The 25666-nt window shown below is 37.6% G+C and overlaps 1 protein-coding gene across 1 annotated transcript; it reads left to right on the forward strand.

Moving 5' to 3' along the window:
- Nucleotides 1-9728: 9728 nt before the first annotated feature.
- LOC140817896 (uncharacterized) lies at nt 9729-22406 on the forward strand. The gene is made up of 5 exons (XM_073177690.1): nt 9729-9949; nt 13057-13248; nt 15249-15376; nt 20762-21798; nt 22392-22406. The coding sequence occupies exons 4-5, from the start codon at nt 21148-21150 to the stop codon at nt 22404-22406; spliced, it is 666 nt and encodes a 221-aa protein (XP_073033791.1). The 5' UTR covers nt 9729-9949; nt 13057-13248; nt 15249-15376; nt 20762-21147.
- Nucleotides 22407-25666: the final 3260 nt, after the last annotated feature.

Below are 25666 nucleotides of genomic sequence, written 5' to 3' on the forward strand. Positions count from 1 at the left end.
CCTAAACAAATTCTCATAATTAATCTTACATTTCCATAGATACTTAAAATCCTCAAATTGTACATTTATAATCCTACAGATTGTTGTAGTTTTCGAATCGCTATTGCTTATATGAAATCCTCAAAAATTTACTCGACTAGCAACCAAGAACCATCAATAATTTCTTACAAATTCTACAAGTCCCGAAAACATTCATAATTTTTAAGTTTAACTTATGGCCCATACGTAGAACATCAGTACTACTAACCCAAAAATTAATATAGTCAAATAATTTAAGACCTCTCCTAATGCCCAATAGCAAAATTCTTATTTATGTCCGGTGGGGTGGAGGTGCATTTCCCTCCTACCTCTGATGCTCACCGTCCTCATGACGGCGCTCTCATCCCTCGTGTGCTCAACAAGGCGTCTAGGAGGCATACTGTTCCATACATAACCCAAACGTAACCAACATGCATAATTCCATAATTTACTTTAAATAAACACTGAAATAATTAAAGAATCTGAATGTAAAACATTTCAAGGAAGCATGCTGTCAAAATAATTCATGCTTTAAATAAAATGCTGAAATGTAAAACTTACAGACCGAAGGCGTGGCTTCGTGAGCTTCTCGTGGTCAGTAGTAGTGTAACCCTTTACAAGAACATAGGCTCTGATACCTTCGTGCTTGAAAATTTGCGGAAAAATTAAAAAAAAATTTTAAGCTAAACGGAGAATCAAATTCATAAAATAAACTGTTAAATAATGTTTAATGTTTAAAAATAGCAGCGGAAGAATTTAATGTTTGCAAAGTAACAATTTAAAATAATTCAACAAGAGATAAAATGTTTGAGCATAAAAATCGTAAGTGCTGAAAATGAGGTCCTCGGGTTCCACTACTGCTGACTCGAGCTGGCTCACTGGTCCCCGCCCTCGGTCATGACATCATCAGTATCTACAACAATCAAGTCTAGTGAGTCTAAAGACTCAGCATGCATATATCGTAAATAACAAGTAAATAATATAGTAAAATTTGCATGGGATAAGATGTCGTATCAGGAGTCATAAAGTGAAAATACTTCGCCATAAACAATTATAATACGTGCATAACTAAACTGAACATCGTAGTAAAAATGGTTGCTCCATCGAGCCCTGTCATAAATATCAAGTAATAATTTTCTGGTGAGATTATGGTATCCGCAAGTGGCCACTGCACTAATATAAACTGCAAAATGACTGGTGACCGGCGACCGGACCGATAACTGGCGATCGGATTTAAATATGCTCGTCTGATCAGACAAAATGCCGCAGTATACTGGGGGGTACAAACTGAAACTGACCGGTAACTGGCGACCGGATTTACAAAGTCTCCCATGATAGTGCTACGGCCACAAACAATATCGCATAAATCTAAAAAATGAACATTTTAAATTTCTATGCACGTATATTAAATGGGCATCATCAAATCTGAAAAATTTCAATCTCCTGTATTAAAATCATTTACTTGCGATAATTTAAAAATATCTATATACTTGATTGAAGAGTCAAAGGAGATATAAACATGCCTTGGTTTGTTTTGACAGAAAACAAACAAAATAACGACGCGGCGCGGCGGAGACGAAGTGCTCTTCTCTTCCTCACTTAATTCTTTTAAATTAAGCATGCACCATAATTATTATAATAGCGTAAAAATCATAAACGTGATGCATGAACATTTAAAAATATTATGATTCGTGCTCAGGGCGCTGCTAGGACTAAAATCTCACTCCGGGTGCAAAATTACCATTTTGCCCCTGGAAACCCGAAAATTACCATATTACCCCTGGACCTCTAAAATTGACCCGAAGCTTACCAAACTATTTAAAATCCCAAAACATTTTTATAAGTATTCCTAGTCGTAAACTCGAGCCCAAAAACCAACTTAGTCTATTTGTTTTAAAAACTTAGACCGGGGTCCCGGTTTTAACCCGAATCGAACCGAAACTTAACCAAATTTTCTCCAACTTATACTATACCTTAAAAAAACTTTAATAAATCCTAAAACACTATCATTAGACCCCTAAACCCACGGCTAAAATTTCCCAAAATTCCGAAACTCTCGGTCCTCTCTTTTCTAGCCACCTCACACACACCTTTCCCCTCACAAACTCACACCTCACGCTAATCGCTTCGCCCAAGCCATGAACCCACCTACTGTAGGCCTAAACCAGACACCAAGAACAGCCCTGAACTAACATCACCAGCCCCATGCACACGACTGGCCCCTAAGAACCGAGACCCACCAAAAAGCTCCTACCGAACCAATTCGCTTCTCCTTAATTGGATCGCTTGTTCCCTGCTTTTCATCATGGCTCGAGCCATTCTATACACTGACTCAGATCCAAAGGGTCTGGTCCAGGGCTGGAGAGGGCCCTCGCACGGCTGGTGAGAAAGAAACAAATGACCGAACCACTACACTAAAACACCCGATCTGCACACCCCTCTCGATCTCACCCAAACCCGATCACCTCACACTCCAGCACCTACACCTCACACTCCTGGTCTGTAAGGGCCCCTGACCACCTAATACAGCAGTCCCCTTGCAACAATATATCATAAAACGTGAGGGGGAAACAGGTTCTTTGTACAGAACGTGATAACCCAAGGAAACAATGGTTTTACATGCTGAACAAGAAACTATCGGCCAAGACAGCACATCAGCGTAAAATATATATATATACAGCGTGTATGCCGAGCAAGGAAGATACCTAGCGTGCCTTAGATGAATTCCACGCAAGAACGGCGAAGAGATGGGCAACGGGGAAGCACCGGAGAATTTTGTTGCAAGAAAATGCTTAACCGAAGGCTTGCTGCTATGGAGGCTCTGAAACCGAGGGCGAGAGGTTCTGAATGGGGGTGTCAGCTATGTGGGATTAGGTTTAGGGTTAATGGTGCTTAAAGGCTTAATTATATAGATAACAAATAGTTTATGGGCCTAAATTGTTTAATTAAAATATTAAAGATAATTAAGCCCTATAAACTCAAAAGTAGGCCCATTAAGCTCAAACCCGCTCCCGAAAAATATTACGAGTTGGAAAGATTTGAAAATATTAGCCGAACCCTTAAAAAGTCCCCTGATTCGCTAAAATTTACGTACCTTTAAAAATAAAATCTCGAGGGTAAAATACCCCTAATAAAATCCTATTTTAGAAAAATACACTTAAAATGCTCTAAATTAATTTATAAAAATTAATCGTGTAATTAAGATAATTTTCTGAAAATTCCCCGGTCTTCCGTTCCTCGATCGAACGTGAAATGCACCTAGAAATCCTAATGCATGAACTTTTAAAATTTTAAGAACTAAATTCTATCATGCATGAATTATGCATAAAATGCATAAAATAATTAAACATAATTTAATGAAATGAACATGCTAAATTACCACTTCTTAAATGAATCTTTATTAACTTATTTCAATACTCCATCTCCACTCCGGCCTCACTTATTTAACTAAAAGATAACAATTAAACTATTGTGTAAAATAAATAAATTTAAATAAAAGAATTTAAATACTCAAGCAATAAAAATCATTTTAATTTAAATACTAAAATTATGCATGACTTATACGTAGTCTGATTTACGGGTTCTACAATACGACAACTTAAATGTGTTTAATAATCGACTTGACATATACGATTTCATTGTGCCATAGTACATTCAAGGTTTTTATCTATGCAGTTTGTATGAGTACATATATATATAAATCAAATACCATAATTTTTTAAACATAAAATCTTATTAAAAATAAAGATTGTTTCTTACATAAGAGTCAATAAAGTTCAACCACAAATTGACTTGATGGCTCTAACATTCCTAAAGTCCATGAATTCACCAACCTGGTCGGGAGAAGGCCTTGGCTTCCTGGGCTTTGGTTTCAAGAAGTTAAAAGATCAGGTCTATCCTCTAGAAAGGACCTCGGCAGACTTCTTTATTGTAGATTAGGTCATTGATGTCATCTCTCTTGGGCATATAATTTTTATTTTTTTATATTTTGTAAGGAGCGATTTTAACTACAATAGAATATACTTTTGGTTTTGCCTTTTGTTTGTCTTAGTGAAGTAATCTCGTATCAATAATGAGGTCGCTCGAGATCGAGGAGCTTGCATTGGCCTAATTCAAGAATGAGGTTGGACGAATCAATGCATTCAGCCAAAATCATGAAAATTAATTATTAATCAGCCTAATCATTCATAAACAATATCATAAAGATTAATAACAAGACTGGCCTCATTCATAACAATCTCGTAAAGATTAATGAGTAAAAACCATTTTGATGCACAAACTATTAATAAATTTTAAAATAGGTAAATGAATTATTGGAAATTGCTTATGGTTACACGATTCAACTAAAAACTCGATTTTATCATTTACTAAATTGTTTTTAAGTCCAATTATTATTGCTAGATTCAACTATAAACACATTTCTATTTGAAGGTTATTTTAGCAAATTTATATTTATATAAAAAATGTATACTCGATATAATATATTTAAAAATATTTATCAAGATATAATGAACTTATATTTTTCCTCTATGTAAATTATAGTACTATAATATTATTAACTCAATAAATAAATCATATACAATTTATTTTATTTAATTTTAAATTAAAGTTCAAGTCCAAAACCAAGAAACTGTGCTCTGAACACCACGCACATTCAATTTTCTTTCCCACAAGATTTTTTTTATCTTATATTCTACAAATTTTATTTAACACTTTTACTAATTCTTAACTGATCAATATCAGAGGGAAAAAAAAACTGATCCATATCAGCTTTTATAAAACAAAAATGTTTTAATAAAGTTTGCTTTGACAGTCCAAAAATAGTGCATTTGGGTTGTGTAGATAAATATTTTTTTTATTATATTTTTTTTAACATATTAAAATATATTTCAATGATTATATATGATTTATTTTTTTATTTATGAAAAATAGTGCATTTGGGTTGTGTAGATAAATATTTTTTTTATTATATTTTTTTTAACATATTAAAATATATTTCAATGATTATTTATGATTTATTTTTTATTTGTGATTTTAAATGTATAACATTATATTATTATATAGATAGGGAAATATTTTATCTATATATATATATATATATATATGTATGCAATGACCTACTGAAATATACATATTTACAAAAACAAAAATTATGTTTTAGAACAAAAAATTATCAAGGTTATATACGATATCAAATTACAAATATGAGTGATTGTATGTTTGTGATTGATCGGAGCATAAAGAAATTAAACAAGATTACAACAATAACATATATTCATATTAAGACGCAAAATCAAGAAACATCCAATCTAAACTGGAATTTGGGGTTTTGTTTTGTTGTTGAAGAAAATAGAAAATAGAATAATACAAAATCTGCTAAAAATAAATGTGTTCACTCACCGTTTTCACCTACGAGATGCCGGCGTTTATGTACGCTACTCGTGTGTAGAGAAAGACGATTTGAGGTGAACAAACACATCAAATATAATAAATTAATAAAGAACAAAGGGCTTTTTGAGTATTGACCATTTTATTTATCATTTTATTATCCAACTCAAAATAATACCTAACATATATATTATCCAATATAAAATAATTATCTACAGCTTTAACTTTTATAATTCTTGCCTAATTTCCTTAATTAGATTTAGGGATGTAAACGAATCAAACCGTTTGTGAGCTATTCGAAGTTCGATTCGATAAAAACTCGTTTGATCTCGTTTAATGATGCTTGTTAAGATAAACAAACCAAACTCAAGCTTTGCAGTATTCGGCTCGTTAGCTCGTGAACATGTTCGTCGGTAAGTTAATGAGTAATCTTTTAGATGAAAAAATAATAGTTTTGATATTTGATTTATTGATTTGCATATTATTTATGAAATATATAGAAAAATCTATTAAATTTATTTAAAACTTTTAATAAGAATAATATATTTTTCTTAAATATAAAATTTATTTTTAATTAATTTAATGAAAATTTAAATGTATAATTCATATTTATTAAGCTTGTTTAGGCTCGATAAAGACTTGAATAAGCTCGTGAACCATGCATATATTCGTTAAATAAAGCTCGAGCTCGGCTCGATTATAAACGAACCAAACTCAAACATTCAAGAGTTTGGCTCGACTCGATTCGATTACATCCCTAATTATACCATCCATTAAACACAACGGTGCCATTAAGAGCCCGTTTGGTATCAAAAGTTTTTTCATTAAAAAAGTGTTTTTTTAAGTTGGCTTTTAAAAGTGCTTTTTTAAGTAAAAGTTGTGTTAATATTGTGTTTGGATGAATAGATAAAAAGTACTTTTTAAATTAATAAATGTTTTTGGATACATATCATTAAAGTGCTTTTTTAACTCATTAATTTATATATATTTTATAACGGATTTCTAAACAAGTGTGATGTATAAATATAAATCCATACCAAAACAATAAAATATTGAAATCTTAAAAATCATACAAACAATTGTTAATAACAATGGTTAATGTTTACATTCTACTTTAATTTATTTAAATAAAAACTAATAGTTCAATGCCGACTTTGTATTGGCAGTGATTTCTAATGTCATCTCTCAATTCTTTCATTTCCGTAATATTTTCTTGTGTTGGCTCTTATCATCTCATACCTCTGTCATGGACATAAAAAATTTCACCATCTTGCTCGATTTCTTGTAAAACATCAATATTTTCTAGTTGTTCAAGAATATCTCCAGTCGCATCGTATCGCCTTATGAAATTGTGTAAAGCAAAGCATGCCACTATAATTTTAAATTGATTATCTAGACAAAATGTGGGCATATTTTGTAATACCTTCCATCGTGCTTTGCACACTCCAAATGTTCTTTCAATAACCGTCCTTAAACTGGAATGATGATAATTAAATACTTCATTTTTTGATCTAAACTTTGGAGCCAATAGAAATTGAGGTAAATAATATCTAGTATCTTTATATGGTCCCATAAAACCTTTGAAAGTAGGATAACCTGCATCAACTAAATAATATTTACCTGCAAAAAATAAGAGTTAAAGTGTAAATATTTATCTAACAATTATTTAAAAAAACATATAAGATATATTAATATCAAACCTTCAGGTGAGAGTGTAAAATAAAATCTCTCTCTGCTTATAGCCTCTTTAAAAATTTTAGAATCATGAGCAGAACCTTCCCAACCAGCCCATACAAAAGTAAAGCACATGTCAAAGTCGCATACAGCCATAACGTTTGTTGAAGCATACCCTTTTCTTCCAATGAAATCTATTTGCTTGCTAGGCGGAACACGAATGCATATATGTGTGCCATCAATAGCCCCTATACAATCTTTAAAATAAGGCCAATATCTTTTGTCATACTTAATATATTCAGGGACATCTGTAAAATTAAGATCGATATGTTTGATGATATCTCTCGACAACTTCCATGTGGACTCTAAAACGTTGTGAAACTGTTTTGAAACAGTTTCCACCGAGTGTTGAAAACGCTCTTGAACATTTCTAACTGAAGCAGGTTGACCCATCATGTACAAAAATAATCTCACCTTTTCATAGATATCAACTCCTTTTGTTGGCTGTAAGCTATATTTTTGGAGTAGATCGTCACATAGTTTATAAAAAACATGTTTCCTCATTCTAAACATTTCAAAGCATCGTGTCTCATTACCATTCAATATCTCTGCCACCCATTGAGACCCTGATAACCACGATGTCCTACATTTTTCTTTAACAATATATTTCATAACATAATTCGTAACACCACACAAGGATAACAAAACCACTCTTTTCTTAGAGACATGTGTATTTCTAATAGAATCAACGGAAATGTCGGAATCACTTGATGCATCAGAGTTGTCTGATATAGTGGAGCCTGAACTAGCAGACATCCTGTGAAATTATATGAATAAAGATAAATATATAAAAAAACAATAAACATTGAAAGTTTTAGATTATTGCATTAAAAATTTAAACATACTACTTAGTAAAGTTGGCTCATTAATCAATAAACGAAAAAAAAAGTGCATTATTCAAGTATTTTTCCTAAAAACATAACTCATGTTAATAACGCTTCAAATCATCTTTAGTGAATGTCTTTGCCCAACCAAACTGCAGTTCTGAGTCCTTCAATCCGATAAATGTTTGCCTATTATGTTTTTTTACCCAAAACTCTAGTAACTATGAAGAATTGCTCACTGCCAACCACCATACCAGGCAAACTACGAAGAACCTCCAGACAATTTTCAATGCTACATGGATCATCTTTTGGTGTTTCGTGTATAGACTTTTGAGTCTCAAATTCTTGAAGGACACGATCAAGTTAATCGGCTAACCTAGTGGCAATGGGACCTCTTTTTTCCCCACTTTCCCTTCTTTTTCTCTTCCTTTGCTGCATAGAGTTGTCAGCTCCCATTGTTGAGTTTTCCATAAATTCTTGGCTTTTAACATTAATATAAACATCACTTTGAAAATCTCCATCTAACTGAACATCCCAATCATTTGTATCATCGTTGAAATTATTATGAATTGGTTGATCCTCTGATGATGCTGTTGCAGCACAGCCAGTTGCTATGGAACCTTTAAATATATTTTTCAATAAATCTAAATTCTTGGATCCTCTCAATCTAAACTTTGCATACTCGGGATTTTCCTGTAATTTGCAACGTAACAAAAAATAAATAAAAAATAATTGATTAAATATTTAAAATGTAGTATATAAATTATGTATCTTAATCTTATACTCCCACCAACTATTATCAGCTTGCACGGTCATCTTGTTATGATCCCAACCAAGGCCAGTCTCATTATTTCCAATAAGTTGTGTCCACAGTGCAAAATAATTTCTCATAGAATCCCATTTATTTTTGAATTTTTTTTGATTCAAAGAAAGTCCCGTACTCTCATGAAATTATGAAACTAAATTCTGTACCCTGTTTTGTTTAAATGTTTGATAGGCTTATTGCCGGATTCAATTTCTTCATCACAAATTTTTAAAAATATTTCGGTATTCTGATCAGTCCAATCCGCCTTATTATTCCCATCTGCAACAAATCCAGGTTCAACAGTCTCAATCGTATATCTAGGTGATAATCCTCGTTTAGGAGCTAACTTCGAATACATTCTATATTCAAAAAATAAAACATAAAAAACAATAGATTATCTAATTCACAATATCATAAATGAAAAAGTAATACAAACAAGGATTAAATAATATTACAGTAATATTATGGTATATAACATATTTTAATTAATATAATATTATATACGTAATACACAAGAATTGATGAATATTATATATGTAGTTGCAAAAAAATGGAATAAGCAAATACTTTCCCCTTCCTGACTTCCTGGATTTATCGGATCATTGACCGAATTGTAACATAATTATTTAATTCACAATACGTAATACAGATGTAAATGAATAGGGATTCTGCAGTAAAAAGAAAGCAGAAAAAAATGAACGAACAAAAACCTCGAAGGGAAAAAAAAATTGTACCTTGTAGAAGAATAGAGAAAAGATTGAGAGGAGGCTACTGGTGGATATTTTTTTAAGGTTATTAAAAAAGTTAGTGAAAAAGCTCTAAAATAAGGCTTTTAAAAAAGCTCTAATTTCAACTTAAATAAGTGTTTTTTTAACCACTAGAAGCCCACTCAACAAGTTAAAAATTAAAAAATCATTTTTTTAATTGTAGCTATTTGTACCAAACGAGTACTAAGTATCAATTGTCCATAAGAAACAGGGGGAATTTGTATTCATCTCCTGTACACTTTATATTTATGGTATTATAATTTTTACGATCAGCCATATGGACTTAGGGAATGTTGAAATTGGAGTTTTTATACCATTTAAATAAAACAGCAGCTGTGGCGAATGGACTCCACCGGGAGGCAACCAAAATCTGGCGGAGCATGCGGCTGAAGCGGCCTGTCCTACTGACGCCGGTACGCACCTTCACTTGTAATTCTGTAATCGTTGGTAATTTAATTGTAACCTAGAGTTTAGATTTACTGATATTAATTGATATATCTTAATCGAATCTATATATGTGGGTCGCATAGTAAGATATCAAACAACAATGGGCATCATTAACAATACAAACAAGATTTTCAACATAGAAATTCGCTGTTGGTCACATACAAGCATCAAAGAGAAGTGTTTGAGTGCATGGAAGCTAATTTAATGTTATCACACGGGTATCACATTTTTTGATTTACTCAAATATAACTCCACTTTCGAAAACTTGGCGCATGAGCTCGAAGTTTGGTTCTCCGATGTAACCCCCATGCCTGTAACGATGCTGGAAAGAAAGAATAACGAATTTTAGGTTCATGAGGTAGCTGTTTAAGAATCCATTCTTTGAGAGCATTACTAAAAAAGTCAAGAATTGACGAGACTTACCTTGTACTCTTCCTTCAGCAGTTTATCATTGCCTTAAACAGCATTAAGCTGCATGTTCCACTTAATCCCTTCTTGATTCAACAGTTCTGAGAACTCTTTATGTCGCTTCCTGAGATTTTTCAGTCTAGACTTCAGATAACGATCTGAAAAGATGGGGCCAAATAACATTCGGAATTTCCTGTTCACACTCAATTGGCTTTATAGCCTCAATGTTGATCCTGATGCATATCCCTTTTCGATCTCGTCTATCATCATCCTTAGAAAAACCTTTTCTGCATCTCCTCTATGTTCACGGGGTATCTCGGCCATCTGCAATTTGTGATATTGTTATCTAGTTACATCAAGTGAGTGACTTACATCAATGAAGTCATCTTAATTGCATTCTATGCCCTCATTAGTTACTATGGATTGGGAAAGATTCTTATACATAGCTAAAAATGAATGGAGAAAATCTAGTGAAACCAAGTGCTATTTTTTCTTACTTTGTCATGTGGACGACAGTCAGACCAAGTATCTGTTTGTGCTTGTCTTAGAGGAAGCAAGTGCAATGACATAAACTGACTACATCTCAAACTTTCATCTTTTAAAGTTTCAAAGTTAGCAGTATGTCACTTGTAGAATGAGTTACTTGAGGCTTTCTTTATTAGGAGTTGTATAATTATTATATCAAGAAAATGAAGCAATAACCATGTAAAAAGTGTCGTGCGTGAAATAAAAGTGCCAGGGCATATTTTAATGTTTCATTCTTATGTTTAATGATGGCTGTATTGCCTTTAAGAAATTGATTGTGGAAAAAGGCTATTTTTGCAAAAAAAATTAGGAATATTCTGCTTCTTTGGGATTCAAAGTCCTTTGCATCAAAATAACATAAATGATAGCAGTATTATCTCAATCTTGTCAAGGATTACAATATTACAACCATAGCAGTTCATATATTATGGGCAGGTTTATTGCCACATCTGTATATCAGTGTTGTGTGCTAATGTGTTAGTGTTGACAAAAAGATTTTTCATCATATAACCTAAACGCTCTTTGATCAAAGATTTTCATGGAGAAGATGTTAGACACCGCTCCTAAAACTTCCAAAAACCAGCATCAAGAGGTTTGAATAAAATGACATTTGACCCACTCCTCTCACCTCTATTATATTCATCGGAAAATTCTAAGACATGTTCCTAATGTTGACTTTAAAGATTATTGGGTGTTTCTTCACTTAACATATTCTTGACTGCAAGTGTGAGTGCCATCGAAGCAAAGATAATATACAAGTTCAGAAAACTTGACATTAAAACTTTGTGAATTGAAGAAAAGAAATTAAGATTTTAGAATCTTTTTGTCACACACGAATCAAGACATGGTAGCTTCCATGCATTGTGTGATCAAGCTTTTGTGCTGAGGAAAGCAAAAGTTCCTCTTACATGACAAAGTCTATGAGTATATAAAAATGAAAAAGTAAAATGACAGTTAGAATCTTGAATAGTAGGAGGATCAAACCTATAAATCCCAAGGAGTTTGTCGAAAAGCACAAAACTTGTGAGTTCATGAAGCACGTTTAAAGACTGGAGAATGAAGAAAAAAGGAGTGGATTTGGTTTTATGGATTATGGTGGTGCTTTTGGAGTCTGGTTTTAATTTATATTTTTGAGCTGGATTTTTATTGTCTCTCTAATATCTTGTCATCTCATGGCAGTGTTCTTAAACTCAGGCTAGGTGGCCTCCTAGTTGCTAGGCGGCCTCCTGGGTGCTAGGCGATCAGCCTAGGGGCCACCTAAGCGGCAAGTCCTAGGCGTCGGGGTTTTTTGGGAAATTTTTTTTTTGGCTTTTAAGTTTTGAAAGCCACAATTAAACCAAAACATTACATTAGAAATAATTATAGGTTGCTGCTTTTAATTTTTTGGGATTGAAAACCAAATTAAAATCACTATTTGTTGGTTTGCCCTTGTCCTAACGTACCACTCTCATCTTCTTTGTCGACTTACTTTTACACACATAAAAAATTGAACAAGGTCTTAAAGGTAATTTTTTTCTTTATTTTTATTTTTCTTGCATTGCCTATTATCTTGACCCGCATTAAGCAGAAGAAGCAGGAGGAATGAACTAAGTGTCAATTGGATTTTAACAAGTTTGGGCTGAGATTTATTCTAAGAACCATTACAAGTTTCTTTGTACCGTGGAATTCACCTAGCGGCGCCTAGTCTCCGCCTAGGCTGCCTAGGATTTAGGCGCTGATCTGGCGTCCGATTAGCACCTTGTGAATTTTAGAACTTTGCTCCTGAGCTATAATTTGGTGCGCAACTACTGCTTATTCTAGGATACTTCATAGAGAAAATTATGATTTAAATTGACGTGGCTTCAAAAACATATGTTCAATTGTTAATAGATATACTACTGAATTATGACCTAGACCTACTGTGCTGTAATACTACGATTTTAAATTATGTCATTATTGCCATATTTACTGCTGAATTATGACCTAAACCTACTGTGCTGTAATTAATACTACGATTTTAAATAATGATGCCATTATTGCCATTCTATGCTTTCCACCTTGAATTCACTTCTGACAACAATTTACAATCAATCACTTTGAATTAATTTTACAGAATGAAATCTAGATTTCGTTAATTTCGTTTTAAATATCCAAATCATAGAGCAGTGATGAGGCTAGGTGGTCAGTAGTGGCAGTCATCGGAGGCACATCACATGCACCTCCCATCAGACCAAACAAGATCCAATCGGTAGAAAACTTGTCAGCGTTTACATGCCCATCAACTACAAATCTACATGTAGCTGTAACATGGAAAACACAAACCAGATTGGCCAGCTACAACCAATGTGATGTGGTACGGTGTTTCTAGCCACCCGTGCTGAACTATTCAAATTCAACGAAATTCATTAGAATTATCGAACTTGGAGAAAGGGATCTACCTTTGATGAAATAGCAAGGGAAGGGGTTTTTGGAACGTCGGCTCCAGAAATTTGGTCCTCGTGATATCCGATCCTCTGTTTATGTTATAGTGCTTGTATGTAACTTTTTTTAGCGTTAGAAGTGTAATCCTCGTAATCTAGGATGGATGGGTATAAAAAGTAAACTCTTTTTATTACAATTGGGGGTGGGGGTCGAGGTCTCAAACACGAGAATCGTGTGACAATTTGACCCTTGGTGCCACTTCGTCCGAAGCTAGTGGCAATAGCAAACTTTTAGGTGTTACATTATTAGCATAAAATGTTTGTGTCGTGCGGCCTAACCTATAAAAAAAGCAAAAAAACACCCGATATAAAATTAATAGCATTTTAGACCTCGTGTTTTTAAAAATCAGTTATAAAACCCCCTATTAGCGGAGAGGGTAAATGTTCTTGAGTTTTATAACACCGGGGTGAAATGTGTTTGAATTTAAACAAATGAAGGATGTGTTACCCTTTTAATATATTTTATGAGGTTTTATGCCTTTTAGACTTTTCACAAAAGAGATTGTTGCTGTTAGGCCCATTCTAACAACACAAGTTTGCAAATAGGATTCAGTTTGTTGAAATGAAATTTGAGGTTGTCAATAGATAGTGATAAAAATGTCATGTTACCAATTTCGATATGCGTTAGAGATATAAATAATTATGTGAAATTTATTAACTCTAAACAAAAATATCACTTTAACTCTTTTTTACTATTCAGGTTGTCTGTAGATATTGATAGTATCTTGATTGCGTTTGAATAAAGAAGCCATCTAACTAAAAGCACATTGTATTTGTAAGTGTGGTGCTTAGGTGAGAAATGTTTCGAACAAGTTTGAGAAGCACTTTTCGAGAATCCAGAAAATGTGACTTCTGAGTTTTGTGTTTTCTTTCTTAATTTTTCCTTTTTAAAAAAGATTACTATTTTTTTTCACTACTGTATCCAATTATAAAGACTTGTTTTACATAACAACACTTTAAAAGCCGATATTATTAAAGTCCTTTTTTAACTACGACTTCTATATCCAGACTGCCTGTTGTTCTTGTTTGGTTGCTGTACTTGCAGACATAATTTGAGTCCTAACCCTGAAGAACATCTGCCTTAAAATCTGAAATTCTACTACAGTTCTAAAACTTGCACTTGACTTGGTGATGTGGAAATTCGTTGCTGGTACAAGAGGTGGTCGATAGAGAAATTCTACGATTCTCTTGGGGAGGGTTCAATTTTTCCACTTTTGGCACTCTCTTCTTCAGTTATTTTCCTAACATAGTTTTTCCAGCATCCCGTGGGAATAAGTTTGCAAAATCCGCATAATTGCTGGAATAAAAAGTAATTATGGATTATATTTGAAGATGTTAATATGGAATCTCTTGACTTGGTAAGAAATATTTAGCACTGAATAAGTAAGGAATTTTAAGTTTTGCACTTGCATGTTATAGGCACTTGCATGTTAACGATATTATAGCGAGTAATAACTTTTTAAACAATATGTTCATTGGCATGGATTGAAAATATATTGAATTCTCGACATTCTGTGTGCAATCACCAGTGTCCAGTTGTAGCTTCATTTTGATAATTTGACATCTATACCTGAATTGAATAAATACTATAGATTTCTTGTCGTTGTGCTTGTGATCAATCAGCATAAATGTGCAGGGACAACATTGTTGCTGATAAAACGATATTAGGCAAAGTTCTGTTCATCATTTGGAAAACTGAAATTCATATTCTACTCTCAGTCTTTGATGATAGGGAGACCGAGTATTGTTCCAATAAGCATTTCTAAACATTAGCTATGCCATTTTATCTATTGCCATATCTTGTCTCGTATCTTTGTGTTGTTGAGTTTGTTAACTTTTCCAATTTATCAAACTTCTGTGGTTTCTAAAACAGGTAACATTAAAATCAAAGATCCAGAACGGGAAACTTGACCTGCCATTTAATGATGAACACATTCTGTAGTGAATAACCCGGCTGTTGTGCGTGGCAGGAAGACGAAGTATTTTGTTTGCTTAATTGAGGTAAGAAAGAATGCTCATAACTGACAACATTGCTTCCAAAATACTACTCCAGGCTCACAATGAGTGATAGTTGTGATTAAATCGGAATTATATTTCAGTTCTGTTGCTTTGAACATAGTATTGATGTGTATCCGATGATTTCATGCGGCTATGGCGAAGTACCTATAGAGGAATCTTTCATGATCGTGTCTAGCTTCTTCATATTGTTCCAAATGAACATGAAATCATATATTTTCATTTCCATTTATTTGTTTTGCAATATGCTAAGTGTCATTTTACTAAAATATTTTGATATTTTAATTGAGGGTTATTTCTATAATAAATATCTGATCTCTTGCTATATGAATTTTTATATGATGATTTTTTTTATTATAAAACATATATTTGATCATTATGAATTGTGATACCCTCCCGTCACATGAGGACCGAAAAATCAGGCTAATTTCTCGGTTCAGTCCCAAATAGTCCAAAACGTTTCAATTTTTCCCAATCCAGGTTTTCCGTCATTGTGTTAAATTGAATGGATAAACGATGGCACGTGTTTAAATAGATTTTTCATGGCCTTGATCGATTTTCTCTCAAGAGAACAATGCCAAACCCTCGCCTTTTTACTGTTGTTCTACCGTTGGAAGACGATTGAAGTCGGAGCTTCCCTCGCTGCCGCTGTTGTCTTCTTCTTCTTAACTGCTTTGCCATTTCTTAACTTTTTTTTTTACTAGCTGATATTTTTTTTAAAATTTTATTCACCAATGAAGTTATTATGCAGAGGCACGAAAGTGTTTCGACAAGTCTAATATTCTTTTATGACCACGTGATCGTTTAATTTAACCATTCTGTTTTGCATCTGTATTTAGCTTTCTGAAGAATTTCTTCAACTTAGAGGTGTTTTGTTGCAAGGGTGAGTGGGTGTAGTGGGTTTACATTTTGTAGTTGTTTTCTCCCTGATGTTTCTCATTCTTCTTCCTATCAGTTTTCTTCTTCTACGAGATTCCTGAGTGGTTGAGTTGTTGTTTCATCTCCTCCGTTATCTCTAATAAATCTTACAAGTGCTGTAATGCACATGGGCTGTTCCCGATTGGGCTTAAGTCCCCTCACGGTTATCCCATTACCCATTACTCATAGAACTTCTCCAGCCCAGGCACTGGAGCTTTTGCCTCCCCAGGATTGCTGCCAAGATCTATATAAGTCCAGGAGGTCTTGGGTTCTAATCCTGGGGAGGCAAAAGCTCCAGTGCCTGGGCTGGAGAAGTTCTATGAGTAATGGGTAATGGGATAACCGTGAGGTGACTTAAGCCCAATCGGGAACAGCCCATGCGCGTTACAAAAAAAGGCGCCTTTTTTTTAATGCACATTGACTGTTCCCGATTGGGCTTCAGTCCTCTCACGGTTAACCCATTACCCATTATTTATAGAACTTCTTCAGCCCAGGCACTAGAGTTTTTACCTCCCCAGGATTAGAACCCAAGACCTCCTGGACTTATATAGATCTTGGCAGCAATCCTGGCACCAGTTGATCATCTATACAAGTCCAGGAGGTCTTGGGTTTTAATCCTAGGAAGGCAAAAGCTCCAGTGCCTGGGCTGGAGAAGTTCTATGAGTAATGGGTAATGGGATAACCGTGAGGGGACTCAAGCCCAATCGGGAACAGCCCATGTGCATTACAAGTGCGGCTTTCAAATTTAATTATTTTTTCAGCTTGCGTGCATTTTTTACTCGCACTTGCATTTGCACTAGAAGTTGCGTACGACGTTTCTCTGGCAGTAGGAGAGAAGGAAGAAAATGCAACTTGCTTGATGTCAGAGGGGCTTGTTGACATCAATTTTCTGTTACGATTTTTTCCCCTTGTGAGGCATGAATCAATGCACTGATTCAATCAGGCAACTCTCGTTCACTCGTCTTTAAGTATTGAGTGGATTATCAATCTCACCGAGCCAAGCAAACCCACGCACACTTGCAGAAAGTAAGCAACACGATAGTTTATGGGCAATTGCCAACCTTTGCATTCATCCGCAATCATAGTACAATAGGAAGCAAAGGCTTGCACAAAACAAAGGCTCACACTAGTGTAATCATGCCTTTGTGCAAATCAAGGCCCATATAAACGAAATACAAGGCAACAATATCAGATAAACTCGAGTAAATGCTCCCGGAACCGCCACTTGTCAAGCCCAACTACTTTGTCTGGATAAGAACAAGTCTAACTGCTGTCAGATTTCAAGCTTGTCAGCATGCCACTTGTCCTAGACGGTTGCCAAATGTCCTAAAACTTCCATACAACTGCCCAAACATCAGATTCAAGGCTTCCACGTGTCCAAGGCTTCACCAACTCGAGTTGACTTGCTTGCACAGCTAAGTCCAAGTCTTCCAACATTTAGCTTTTAACGCCTCAGATTCGACGACTGTCCTCACTGTACCAAGACGAGTCTTTCCAGCGTGCTTATGTCCTCACTCACACGCACCCTAGGAAACTTCCCAGGAGGTCACCCATCCCAAAATTGCCCCAAGTCAAGCACGCTTAACTTTGGAGTTCTTATGTGATGAGCTACCGAAAAGAAGATGCACCTTCGTGATATGAGTAGTACAAATCAAATCTTTTAAGCCCTCTTCAACTGTACAGTCCATTACATTGAACAGTATCGGAATCCCTCTCCTTCCGGTGTAAGAACGGTTCATTCATGTTCCCTCCACCTAAAAGCCTGCCAAGAGCCGCTCATTGTCCGTGCCACCTCATGGCACCGGCGATCACCCTCCGCCCTCTTCGACCCCGGGCCTCACATGCCCACCAGCTTTCGCTTGGTTCGTCCCCGAACCACACCGTACTCGGAGAGGTCGGCTCTGATACCAACTTTAACGCCTCAGATTCGACGACTGTCCTCACTGTACCAAGACGAGTCTTTCCAGCGTGCTTATGTCCTCACTCACACGCACCCTAGGAAACTTCCCAGGAGGTCACCCATCCCAAAATTGCCCCAAGTCAAGCACGCTTAACTTTGGAGTTCTTATGTGATGAGCTACCGAAAAGAAGATGCACCTTCGTGATATGAGTAGTACAAATCAAATCTTTTAAGCCCTCTTCAACTGTACAGTCCATTACATTGAACAGTATCGGAATCCCTCTCCTTCCGGTGTAAGAACGGTTCATTCATGTTCCCTCCACCTAGAAGCCTGCCAAGAGCCGCTCATTGTCCGTGCCACCTCATGGCACCAGCGATCACCCCCCGCCCTCTTCGGCCCTGGGCCTCACATAGCTGCCTCTAGAACACTCTCAATTGTTCTAGTCGATTATACACTTAGCCAACACAAACATGCCTAAGTTATGTAGAACATAACTAAGTCACTTTACTTCATGGCACTCCGCGTTTGCGCCATGTACTTCAGCCAACTTTAAGGGTCTAACAAACCACCCCCACTAGAAGAACTCGGCGTCCTCGTCGAAGCCATTAGTAAGTCCTTTCCTTTCTCATACTTGGAAATTTCATTTTCAAACTGCCGCTGATTCACATTCCGGATCCAAGTAGCATCTGCCTCGGAATCGCCCCACCCATTGGACTGAGTAATCAACTCTCCGATTCTTCTTACTTTGACCCAAAACTCTGTCATCTGAAATTCGTTCAAATTTTCGATCAAACTCATGCCTTACCACCAGCGGTGCACGACTCATCTGCACTCATATCTGATCTTCCTGAAACTTCTTCAGAAACTTATATGAAAAGTTGGATGAATCTTTAACCTATCGGGCAATTTCAACATGTAGGCAACCTTCCCCACTTTGGTCATAATTTCAAAGGGGCCATCATATCAAGGAACCAGCCCGTGATGCACTGCCTTAGCACTGATTTTCTTCCAAATTTTATGAGTTAGTTTCAACAGAACTTGCTCACCACTTGGAACTTAACATCCCTTATTCCCTTATCTGCATACTTCTTCATTCTGTGTTGTGCTTTAGCCAAGCTTTCATTTGCTTCATACAACTCTTGTTTTGTTCTGCAAATTGATACGCAGCAGGACAATCACCCTGTAATAGCCGAGCCCGGTGTACGGTACGGTTTAAGCTTTATTGTGTTTATTGGGTTTTATGATTTAGATGTTTAGAGTTGTGTTTTGGGCCATAGTATTATTGGTTATTGTTGTCTTGAGGTATTAGATGTTGTTGGTTGTTCGTTTCAGTGTTTCGGTTCGATTTTCAGTTGCCTTGGTTTGTTCTTGGCCGAAGTGGTACCGCACCCGCACCCGGACCCTTGCAAGGACCGCACCCGCGGTCACTAATGTTGAATGTTGATGGTTTTACCGTGAGGACACCGCACCCGCGGCAGTGTAAGCACCGCACCCGCGGTGAGACCGCACCCGCGGTAATTGTAGCACCGCACCCGCGGTGATCGTGCATGGGAATTTTGTTGGAATGCCGTGAGCTTAGCGCACCCGCGGTGCTTGTGTGACCGCACCCGCGGTGTAAGTATGGGCGAGATATTTAGTACCTTTTTGATTGAGTTGACTTCATTTCTACCTTATCTTCCCCTTCATTTCGAGATTTCCTCTTATTTCTTAGGGTTTTCTACCATTTCTTTTGTTCCCTATCTTCAATCCAAGCTTCTTTTCGACGATTCGACTTGAGATCGACGTTCTCCGTGGTATAAGGAAGCTTAGGTAAGTTTTTGGTGCGATTCTAGCATGGTTTTTGGAGATGAGTTGTTATAGGGTGTTGTTATTGTTGGTTTAATGGGATATTTGACTTGTATTTTTGGTTATAGAGTTGATTTTGGTGTTGTTTATGGATTATTGTTGTAGGTGGTGTACCAAGAGTATAGTTTGAAGGTGTTCTATTGGTTGTAAGTGGAATTTCATCTCTTTGCTCACATGATGATATATGTATTGTGTTTTAAAGATTTTAAAGTGATATTCCCTTCAATTGATTCATTGTTATGTATTGATTTCATTGATTATCTATTGGAGGCATTGTATGTCTCACTATTGTTAAAAAGGGAATACAAGAGAAAAGATAGAGATTTCGAAACGACGGCTTTAAATGCTATTCAGAGTTCAAATGTTTTATTGGATTGATTTATCATAGTCAGAGCATTGCATGCAATTAGATGATCATCGACCATAGGCTTTTATCCCTCACAGTTATCGATTTATATCGATGGGATATTTGCAACCACAGACAGAGATACTATTGATATCAATCCAACCAGAGAAAAGAGAATACCATCGTATGCTATCTATTGCTATTGCTATTGCTACAGTTATTGCTACAGTATTCAAGTTTCAGAGTTGATGGTATTTATAATTTCAAAGTCATGTTTTACAGAGTATACTATGTATCATTGCTATGTAGAGTTCCACTTGCTGAGATTTATTCTCATTTCAGTTATTTCATGTGATGCAGATAAGAGTGACCGACCAGGACAGTGATCGTGGATGGGGGTCATATGCATACACCGTTGGAAGGAAGATTATTTTGCAAATATTTTGGGACATGATCATAAGAATGATTGCTTTGTATTTTGTATATCATTTGAATGATCATGTATTTATTTTGTAAACATTTTATGAAATGTATTTTGAAACTCCTTCCATATTTGAAATAAAATTTTAAATTCCGTTGTATTTTAATCGTTACGGGATAGAGGTGTCACATTTAGTGGTATCAGAGCGGTGTTCTTCGGACCAATGCATATGACTTCGTCTGCTTTCAACTGTCCGGGTATGTTTTCTTGCATCTATCTATTCATTGTTATCTATTGATTGGTGTCTTGTGAGCAATTGTAGAGTATGCCTCCTAAGCGTAAGGCGACCGAGGGTGAGGATAGTTCTTCCTCGAGAGTTGTCGACGAGTTCGGCAAGTTGCTTAAGGAGCAGGCTAAGGTGCATAGCGAGCAGATTCAGCAGCTCATTCGTATGCAAGGAACTGGACAGGGTAGAGGCCAAGTGAGAGGTCAGGTTGCACAGGCTGTTGGCATTGATGCCGTCTTTTCTGCTTTCAAGAGAATGGATCCACCGGAATTCGCAGGTAGCACCGATCCTCTAGTTGCTGTCGAGTGGGTCAAGGCTTTAGAGGCGATCTTCGATCATCTCCAGTACGAGGACAAAGACAGGATCAGCTGTGCCGTTTTCATGTTGGTTAAGGCTGCCCGCATTTGGTGGAATGCGACGAAGGTTGGTGTGACTGTTGCGACATTGAAGTGGTCAGAGTTCACAGACTTGTTCTATGACAAGTATTTCCCCGATGCACTTCGAGCGAGGAAGGTTACGGAGTTCTTGGAGCTTCTTCAGGGGAGCTTGGATGTTGGTGAGTATATTCTGAAGTTTGAAGAGGGTTGCCTATTTGCTCCGTACATTGCTTCCAATGACAAGGATAAAGGCGCTCATTTCATTCGAGGCCTTAGAGCTGAGATTCGTCGTGATATCAACATGTCCAAGGCTGTTACTTTCAAGGAGATCGTGTCCAAAGCTTTGTTGGCCGAGCAGGATGAGAAGGACATCGCCCGGGAGAGGCAAGAGAGGCATCAAGCTATTGCTCAGAGAGGCCAGGGTTCTAATCAGAGAGGCAGGGATCGTTTCAAGGGCAAGGGCAAGATGGAGCCGAGTCCTAGACCACCGCCAGTTCCAGTTGATCCCGAGAAGCCACTGTGTCCTAAGTGTGGCAAGCATCATCGAGGAGAGTGCGGACTTGGCACTCATTCTTGTTACCGTTGTGGCACGGCATGCCACGTTGCCAGAAATTGTCCACGAGGAGCTAGCCAAGGGAAGGTGCAGGGTCGTATCTTTACGATGACGAAGAAAGGTATTAATCATGATTCTTCATTGATCTCTAGTACTATTTTGATTTCAGGCAGAGTAGCTACGACTTTGATAGATACTGGTGCTACTCATTCTTTTATGTCTGATTTGTTTTTGAGATCTTTGGGTATAGTTCCTTCTGTTCTTTCCCTCCAGCTTAGTGTTGTTTTGCCTTCGGGGGACGTGTTGTGCCCGACATCGATTGTGTTTGCTTGCCCCGTTCGTATTGTTGATAGGGAGGTTTTTGCTGATTTGATTGTCATCCCGATGGTTGCCTTTGATGTTATTCTTGGCATGGATTGGCTTTCGACTTACCGTGCAGTTATCGATTGTGTTGCTAAGAAGGTGACTTTTGCAGATGATGGTCAGGGAGGAGTTCTCGCCAGCTCAGGTACTTCGCTGGTCCTTCCTTTTATTTCTTGTCTTGAGGCTGAGAGATTGCTGTGTAGATGTTGCGATGGGTTTCTTGCTTCTATTGTGGATGTGGATAGACTGATTAAGTTGAATATAGATGATATTGATGTTGTGAGGGAGTTTGCTGATGTGTTTGAGGATGATGTTCCGGGTTTGCCGCCGGACAGAGATGTTGAGTTCGTTATCGATTTAGCTCCAGGTACGGTTCCTATCTCTAAGGCTCCGTACAGGATGGCCCCTACTGAGATGAAGGAGTTGAAAACTCAGTTGCAGGATCTTTTAGACAAGGGTTTTATTCGTCCAAGTTCTTCGCCTTGGGGAGCTCCGGTTCTGTTTGTCAAGAAGAAGGATGGATCTTTGCGGCTGTGTATCGACTACAGGGAGCTTAACAAAGTGACTGTTAAGAACAAGTATCCGTTGCCACGGATTGACGACCTATTTGACCAGCTCCATGGTGCCACTGTCTTTTCGAAGATTGATCTTCGGTCTGGCTACTATCAGTTGAAGGTTAGGTAGTCCGATATCCCTAAGACGGCTTTCAGGACCAGGTATGGTCATTTTGAGTTTCTTGTGATGTCTTTTGGTCTGACCAATGCCCCTTCAGTCTTCATGGACCTGATGAACCGTGTGTTCAAGCCTTATCTGGATAGCTTCGTCATTGTCTTTATCGACGATATTCTGATCTATTCCAAGACCAGAGAGCTTCATGCAGAGCATCTCAGAGTGGTTCTTCAGTTGTTGCGAGAGAAGAGGTTGTTTGCCAAGCTGAAGAAGTGTGAGTTTTGGTTGGATCAGATTTCTTTTCTAGGCCATGTTGTTTCGAGGGAAGGCATTGCTGTTGATCCATTGAAGATAGAGGCGATTCAGAATTGGCCTATTCCTACTTCTGTTTCAGAGGTACGCAGTTTCCTTGGTTTGGCGGGTTACTATCGTCGTTTCATTTCAGATTTCTCCAAGATTGCCCTGCCATTGTCCAATTTGACGAGGAAGACTGTGAAGTTCGAGTGGTCCATTGATTGCCAGAGTGCATTCCTGGAGTTGAAGGATAGATTGACGACAGCTCCTGTTCTTTTTTGCCTAGTGGTTCCGAGGATTTTGTGGTCTATACTGATGCGTCGAAGAGAGGCCTTGGTGCAGTGCTGATGCAGCGAGGTAAGGTCATTGCTTATGCTTCTCGTCAGTTGAAAGACTATGAGAGGAATTATCCGACGCATGATTTGGAGCTAGCAGCTGTGGTTTTCGCCCTGAAGATTTGGAGACATTACTTGTATGGCGAAAAGTGTGAGATCTTCACAGACCACAAGAGTTTGAAGTATCTGTTTTCTCAGAAAGAGCTCAATATGCGGCAGAGGAGGTGGTTAGAGCTTGTCAAAGATTACGATGTGACGATCAGTTATCACCCAGGGAAGGCGAACGTTGTGGCTGATGCTTTGAGCCGCAAGTCGAGTGCTTCATTGAGTTCATTGATTCAGAGGCCATTGTTGATGGATTTGCAGAGAGAGGAGATTGATCTGGTGATTCCAGGTACCATTGCTCGTCTTTCAGCGTTGGTTATTCGATCTACTTTGACGGACAGGATCCGTAGAGAGCAGTCGACTGATGTTCAGTTGACAGAGTCGAGAGCCAGAGCAGAGGATAGAGGTAATTCAGAGTTTGGTTTGAATGGTGATGGTTTGGTGACTTTCAGAGGCCGTATTTGTGTTCCTGTTGGCGATGATATTCGGCGAGATGTCTTGACAGAGGCTCATACCGCGCCTTATTCGGTTCATCCAGGCAGTACGAAGATGTATCAGGATCTTCGTCGACTCTTCTGGTGGCCAGGTATGAAGAAAGATATTGCTTTCATTTCTCAGTGCCTTACTTGTCAGCAGGTGAAGATTGAGCACCAGAGACCTGCTGGGACATTGCTATCATTGCCGATTCCTCAGTGGAAGTGGGAGCATATTACGATGGATTTCGTGACTGGTCTTCCCAGAGTGCAGAAAGGTTATAATTCCATTTGGGTCATTGTTGATCGATTGACCAAGTCGGCGCACTTTCTCCCAGTCAAGACGACGTACTCCATGAAGCAGTATGCCGAGGATTATATTGCAGAGATTGTTAGACTTCACGGTGTTCCTGTGTCGATCGTGTCTGATCGTGACCCCAGGTTTACCTCCGAGTTTTGGAAGAGTCTGCACAGAGCTATGGGATCACGGTTAGCTTTCAGTAGAGCTTATCACCCTCAGAGCGACGGTCAGTCAGAAAGAGTCATTCAGATTTTAGAGGATTTGCTCAGAGCTTGTACTATTGACTATTCTGGTAGCTGGGATTCTAAATTGCCACTTGTGGAGTTCACGTACAACAATAGCTACCAGGCGTCGATTGGCATGGCACCGTATGAGGCTCTTTATGGCAGGAAGTGCGGATCGCCTTTGTATTGGGATGAGGTTGGCGAGAGAAAGATGTTGGGACCAGAGTTGGTCCAGCAGACGGCCGATGTTGTTGCTGTGATCCGTGAGAGGATGAAGACAGCACAGTCCAAACAGAAGAGCTATGCAGATGTTCGTCGTAGGCCTTTGCAGTTCGAGGTTGGCGATCACGTGTTCTTGAAGATAGCACCTCTCAAGGGTGTGATGAGGTTTGGCAAGAAGGGCAAGTTGAGTCCGAGGTTTATTGGTCCATTTGAGATCTTGGACAGAGTTGGTGACAGAGCCTACAGATTAGCCCTACCGCCAGATCTTGACAGAGTTCATAATGTTTTTCACGTATCGATGCTCAGGAAGTATATTGCAGATCCTTCCCATGTTCTTCGCCACGAGCCATTGGACTTGACGCCGAATTTGACTTACCAAGAGATTCCGATTCAGATTCTGGATCACACAGTTAGAGTATTGAGGAACAAAGAGATCGGCATCGTTAAAGTCCTTTGGAGGAACCATTTGATCGAAGAGGCTACGTGGGAACCAGAGGATGAGATGAGAGAGAAGTATCCTGAGTTGTTCGTGCAGTGACGTCAATTTCGCGGACGAAATTCCTCTAAGGAGGGGAGATTGTAATAGCCGAGCCCGGTGTATGGTACGGTTTAAGCTTTATTGTGTTTATTGGGTTTTATGAT

This window comes from Primulina eburnea, chromosome 17 (genome assembly GCF_022965805.1).
Source record: "Primulina eburnea isolate SZY01 chromosome 17, ASM2296580v1, whole genome shotgun sequence".
Taxonomy (NCBI): domain Eukaryota; kingdom Viridiplantae; phylum Streptophyta; class Magnoliopsida; order Lamiales; family Gesneriaceae; genus Primulina; species Primulina eburnea.